Consider the following 6101-nt stretch of genomic DNA (forward strand, 5'->3'; position numbering starts at 1 on the left):
CGGCTTCAATGAAAAATTAACCATGTGCAGCTACATGCCAAAAAAGAAAAAAAACCGTGATCATGCTATCCTCAATGCATCTGGAAGCGAAAATTGGTGATGGAGAATAGAAAAAAACAGAAATAATTGAATAACTGGTCAAAAGCTGGAGTGGACCCCATGGACAGTATGCTTGGTAGATATACTACAAAAGATCTATTCAAAGTCGCTTGATTTGCATCTTATATATTATATTATATTATGAAAACAACAAATCAATAAAGCAGTACATGTGAGCAGTGCACAATTTTATTTGCGAATACGTATATGTGGAATAAAATGTTTTATAGTATAAAAACTATATTCTATCTACTTCTGCATTGTTTATAATTAAAATTGCTAAAAGTCCTGAAAGACAATACAATGTATTATGTTTGATGTATTCAGAAGACAAATTACAGGCATTCCCGGATAAACGGTATATTATTGTCCATAAACCTAGCATTCATACCTAAGTGATGTGATGGGGGTACCCTGTTATTGTATGGAGGAAGTTTTGTTTAATCACTTATAACTATTATTGAGTTATTAAGTACTATGCACGGTGTTGCAAATTTGGTGCAAAAAGCCTTCATTTCTGGGGATCTAAAGTGGCGTAAAACGATTCGGAAGAAAAGTTACAAAATTCTCCCATGGAAACTGAAATGGGTACCCGGGTACCCGGTTATTGATCGGACAGTTAAGCAGGTTGTCAAGTAGAACCCTGTAGAATGTGTAATGTCTCGTAGTTGTCTATTGTGAAAATTTAATGTTTGTAAGCATCGCTCTTGTCATCACGATCTCACAGATGATGATGATGAGATTTTTGTTTTGCAAATTTTAATGTAAATTAAAAAAAAATGGAACAACATATCTTTGAGACACGCGCGCGTAAAAGTAGAAATTTGAAGTTGATCTTTCTGTAGGAACTGCCCATCCAACACAAAATGAACATTTCTCCATACAAAATGGGTCCCGGTTTTGTCAACGGTTCTCTCAACGATCGTCCAGTTAAACCGGGATAATTCATTCGGAGCAAAGCCGGCAAAAACGAAAAAGAGGAGAGCCCTGATGGGCCCCCTTCTCTCTTCTGCCTTCTACAACACTCTCATGCCTCGAGCACACAGCGGGATTCGAACCCAACCTCTCCAACTCCGGTCTGTGTACGCTAACCACTAGACCGGCGCTCTTGCTTGAGAATGGCGCGCTAAATGTACAATATATATCTAGCTACGATGCGTTTGCATGCATCGTTAGCGATCGCTAGCGTAGGCCTCAACCAAGAGCAGGCCATTTAAGGCTCTCGCGGGGTCTTCGCGTACACTCTCTGCACTGCCGTACGGTGGAGAGCGTGTAATTGTATGGAGCGAATTGCGCTCTTTGAGGGCTTCGCACTTGTTTGTATCCACGCGTGCTCAGGCTTCATACAAGTTTTGCTCACTCTTCATATAAGTTACGCTCGCGGGCGGGTCGAAAATTGTCGGCCCTGCAGCGCGAATGCGACGGAGCATAAGTCAGTCGCTGCGTCTCGCTCCGATCCACGGGGATAGGCCTGAGTTCATTCAAAATTGGTAGTAGGGTGTATCAGTCGCTCTTGTGCAACCCATCCAACACAAAATGAACATTTCTCCATACAAAATGGGTCCCGGTTTTGTCAACGGTTCTCTCAACGATCGTCCAGTTAAACCGGGATAATTCATTCGGAGCAAAGCCGGCAAAAACGAAAAAGAGGAGAGCCCTGATGGGCCCCCTTCTCTCTTCTGCCTTCTACAACACTCTCATGCCTCGAGCACACAGCGGGATTCGAACCCAACCTCTCCAACTCCGGTCTGTGTACGCTAACCACTAGACCGGCGCTCTTGCTTGAGAATGGCGCGCTAAATGTACAATATATATCTAGCTACGATGCGTTTGCATGCATCGTTAGCGATCGCTAGCGTAGGCCTCAACCAAGAGCAGGCCATTTAAGGCTCTCGCGGGGTCTTCGCGTACACTCTCTGCACTGCCGTACGGTGGAGAGCGTGTAATTGTATGGAGCGAATTGCGCTCTTTGAGGGCTTCGCACTTGTTTGTATCCACGCGTGCTCAGGCTTCATACAAGTTTTGCTCACTCTTCATATAAGTTACGCTCGCGGGCGGGTCGAAAATTGTCGGCCCTGCAGCGCGAATGCGACGGAGCATAAGTCAGTCGCTGCGTCTCGCTCCGATCCACGGGGATAGGCCTGAGTTCATTCAAAATTGGTAGTAGGGAATCACGTGGCAGGCGCCTCGAATTCATCCATTGATGATTTTTTCGACGTGACCAACTGTTTCACGGATAAGGTTTGCTTAATTTGCCAATCCTGGAAAGTGGTAACTCCCCTCCATATGTAGGATAAGGGAGATACCGGCTACATGAATAGGAGAGAGCATTTTTTGGCCGTGCACTCCGGAGAGCGGTTCCACGATTCCTGTCTTATGGAAGTTGTGCTAACCGCTGTACGCAAGGAAAAGAGAGCTGACTGGTCTTTTTCGTGAAGGTTCACTTTGATCCCACCACTTCGTGATTTGCTTTAAAGTTTAAACAAATATCTTATGATAACTCCGCCATTCTCAAACCTGTGTTGGGGTAAGAGGTAGGACTCATCATCATCATCATCATCATCATCATCATAAGTTCGTGCGCGCTGGTTATTTGGCAAATCCGGGCTACTTTTCAAGGTGCATAAATATAGAAGGTGACTTTATATCTCTTTGCCAGGGGTGCCATATTTGAGAAGTGTTATGTCAAAAGCTCAATCCTTCTCCGATACCCCCCCCCCCCCCCCCCCCCCCCCCCCGCCCCTCAAAACCCATATATACCACAGAAGTTCGGTAGTGAATCAGAGCGGAGGTTAGCAGTGCACAAGTTTCCTGAAAGGGTTAGCGGAAAAGTAAGGTTACGGCACGACCGCGTGGTCACGCCGAGCTGGAGCTCAGGTCAGACAAATCCTAGCTGCCGCACATCTCGTGCTGTTTGAGTCAATCAAGCGGACCACGAGTTCTTGTGTCCTGACAACGGAAGGAATTATCCCTCCCGTGGACGGCGGGTGGACATATGGCTTTTATAGCCAGTCCTAAAGGACGAGCCCCTTCATAGGAGTTCGGACAGAGTCGGTACGCCTCTGATTACGAGTAAGGGAACAAACGTTCGACTTAGCGTAGGAGGATATACCCCGACTCGCATAGCGAAAGAAGAAGAAGAAGAGATTTGTGCGACATTTTTTTTTTTGTATGGAGTTCGGGCGCCTGTCAGGCGACGTCGCGTTCCGTGACGGGACGTCGCGCTGTAGTGTGGACCCCGAGTAAGGGAACAAACGTTCGACTTAGCGTAGGAGCTCCTATGTTCCTGGGCTACGTTCTATTGGTGCCGCAGGACAAGTAAGATCGATCTGTGCAGCCTGAATACCCATCTCGAGAATGCAAGCGCAAACTACGAAGGAAGCATGGTTTAGCTGATGCAGTCTGACCTAGCTTACTGCCTGCTCGATTCAAAGGCACAAGAGATTGTCTGCGTCATTTTCTTCAGCGTACTAAACACCCGGCGACTCGGGACTGTTTCCAGCGCTGCTAACCAACTTTCCACTACGCTTTGTGAAAGTAACATCTTTCATTACCGACCTACCCGATTATTGAGAGGTAACATTCTCCTTGCTGCTGCTGCTGAGCGACGAGTTTTTCTTACGACGGGCCGCATCCTCGTAACAGAGCGTTAGCGAACCGTTCGCGTCCTGTATGACCGCCGTCTGCTGCCAACGAGTAGACGGAAGTGATCGAAGAGGTGATATTCGTCACCACCGCATTTTACACCGTATCCGCAAGCTCCTTGATCTCATGCTCGATCACCGTTGCCACCTCAGACATGAACGAGTTCGGTGCAACCGGGACCACCCCGCTAGGCGAGAACCCCGCTAGGCGGTACGTTCATAACACAGAAGAGGAAGATAGCAAAAAATAGCCTGGAGGTGTAAGGGAGAAATCATGCATCGAGTCTTGTACACAACATCCAAAGTATAGGTCAGGGGTGGTTGCGGATGGAGGAAAGTACTCGAAATCGCCTAGCGGGATCTTGACTACAAATGGCGCTTTGGACTTGTCAAATTTTCACCGAATCGTCGAGCAATTCTAGTACCTACACAAGGAAACACACAAGTGTACAGACACGGGCTACCATGTTTCACACACCATGTTGGATCGAAGCGGTACGTTCATAACACAGAAGAGGAAGATAGAAAAAAAATAGCCTGGGCGTGTAAGGGAGAAAGCATGCACCGAGTCTTGTACACAACATCCAAAGTATAGGTCAGGGGTGGTTGCGGATGGAGGAAAGTACTCGAAATCGCCTAGCGGGGTGTCGACATGGCCTGGCATAATGTTGAGCTGCAGTGCATCTCTATGGCAACATTGGAATAAACAAAATGAATTATAAGATACATTACAAAGGAGGTATTTGATATGCGCTACAATTGTAGTTGCGTTTAAAATGTTCGCAAGCAACAATATACTCAAAACTGGTGTATACCGTACAAGATCGCCTATTTCTAAATTACAATTCAGGTATGTAATTTTTTTTTCAAACAACTAAATTCAACTCAACAATTTATCTGTTTTGCTTATTTCCAATTTTCTAATTCTAGATTGACCATTCAAAAAATCCATTCTCTAATTGATATACCTACCATGAAAGGACTCAACATGAATCTTAACAAAGAAGAAATTCCAGAAAATAATTCTAAAGAGAGTCGGCTTGTTTATTGGCAGGAAAAAGTATTCAGCCAACATGAAATTAAATACTACGGATTTAAGGAAAACTGCAAAACGGAGCGTCAAAAATTGTACTACAAGCGTTTTAAACTGGAGAGTAATATGCCGAGCATGTTGTTTACTTACGTTGAAGGAGACAATTTCTCTCCAGATGATCTTGACAATCAAACCCAACACCGTTTAACAGACGTTCTACTTGTTGATAAGCAATCTATGTATCTGATGGCGGACTTAGGGGAGGATGTGTTGATGTTCAGCATTCAATGGTTTCCTAAAGAAGGCATGCTACTTGTATATCCGGATTTCAACCGAATGTCCATAGATCCGTATTATCATGAGGTACGAGGCTCGAATTTACAAATGTATCACTATTCTCTTGAAAAATGCACAGCTAAGGGTAACATCCTTGAGGCTCATAATATTCCAACACATGTTGTTGCTACAAGCATGAAAAAAACTTTAGATGCATTACCCCTTGCTCGAGATGAACGCTTCATTATGCCAAAACACTTAAAACAAAATTTGCTAATCTTGTTAGAAATCGTTAGTGCTTCAGAATTCAAGTACGATAAAATCCATGTACGTTATCAGATAGTATTACCCACTGACGTTAAAACTACGGAAGAAAACGCTACGTTGTTAGGAAGTACTCACAGCTCAAAAAACAATATCGGTAATTGGCAATTTGGACATTGCCATGAGTTGTTCCTGATAATGAGCGAGTGCGAGGAAATGCATAACAGTATTTTGAGTATTTTCTTCGAAGTCATTGCTATCGACAGCTGCCAGCGGGAAAAATATCTCGGGTACGTAAAGCAACATAGTGTCTTTAAAAAATCAACTTATTGGTATTGTGCTTCATTTACAGCTTTTGTCATCTTTCAATACAACTACGACCTACAAAATCCGAAGTGACTTTGAATGTCATTAAACTTACCCACTGTAGTATGTCATTTGACCGTTTAGAAGAATTTTTGGTTGGTAATCGGCGAGAAATCGATTTAACATCGTTCTACGGGAAGGTAAGTAAACATTAGAAACATTCAGCTTGTGCATTACCCATTACTTATTTTGTTTTACAGAAGAATATCAGTGTGCTTAGCCGCTACGGTCACGAAACAATTGCATCTGGCAATGTCAAAATACGTTATCAGGTGGTCCGGCAGCACCAGCCAAATGTATTGAATGAAGGTTTTTATAAAGCAAATATAGTGTCCAAAAATGTTAGTTTAACAGAGCTAGTTGCAAAATATAATGCAGCTAGAGAGCGTTTGGAGGAATTCGTCGAATTACAATATTAG

General features: G+C 43.9%; 1 protein-coding gene across 1 annotated transcript; it reads left to right on the top strand.

The window, feature by feature from the left end:
* The first annotated feature begins 4519 nt into the window (after positions 1-4519).
* LOC131293677 (uncharacterized) lies at positions 4520-6101 on the top strand. The gene is made up of 4 exons (XM_058321752.1): positions 4520-4593; positions 4674-5606; positions 5669-5822; positions 5883-6101. The coding sequence occupies exons 1-4, from the start codon at positions 4520-4522 to the stop codon at positions 6099-6101; spliced, it is 1380 nt and encodes a 459-aa protein (XP_058177735.1).

The sequence above is a fragment of the Anopheles ziemanni genome, chromosome 2 (genome assembly GCF_943734765.1).
Source record: "Anopheles ziemanni chromosome 2, idAnoZiCoDA_A2_x.2, whole genome shotgun sequence".
Lineage (NCBI taxonomy): Eukaryota > Metazoa > Arthropoda > Insecta > Diptera > Culicidae > Anopheles > Anopheles ziemanni.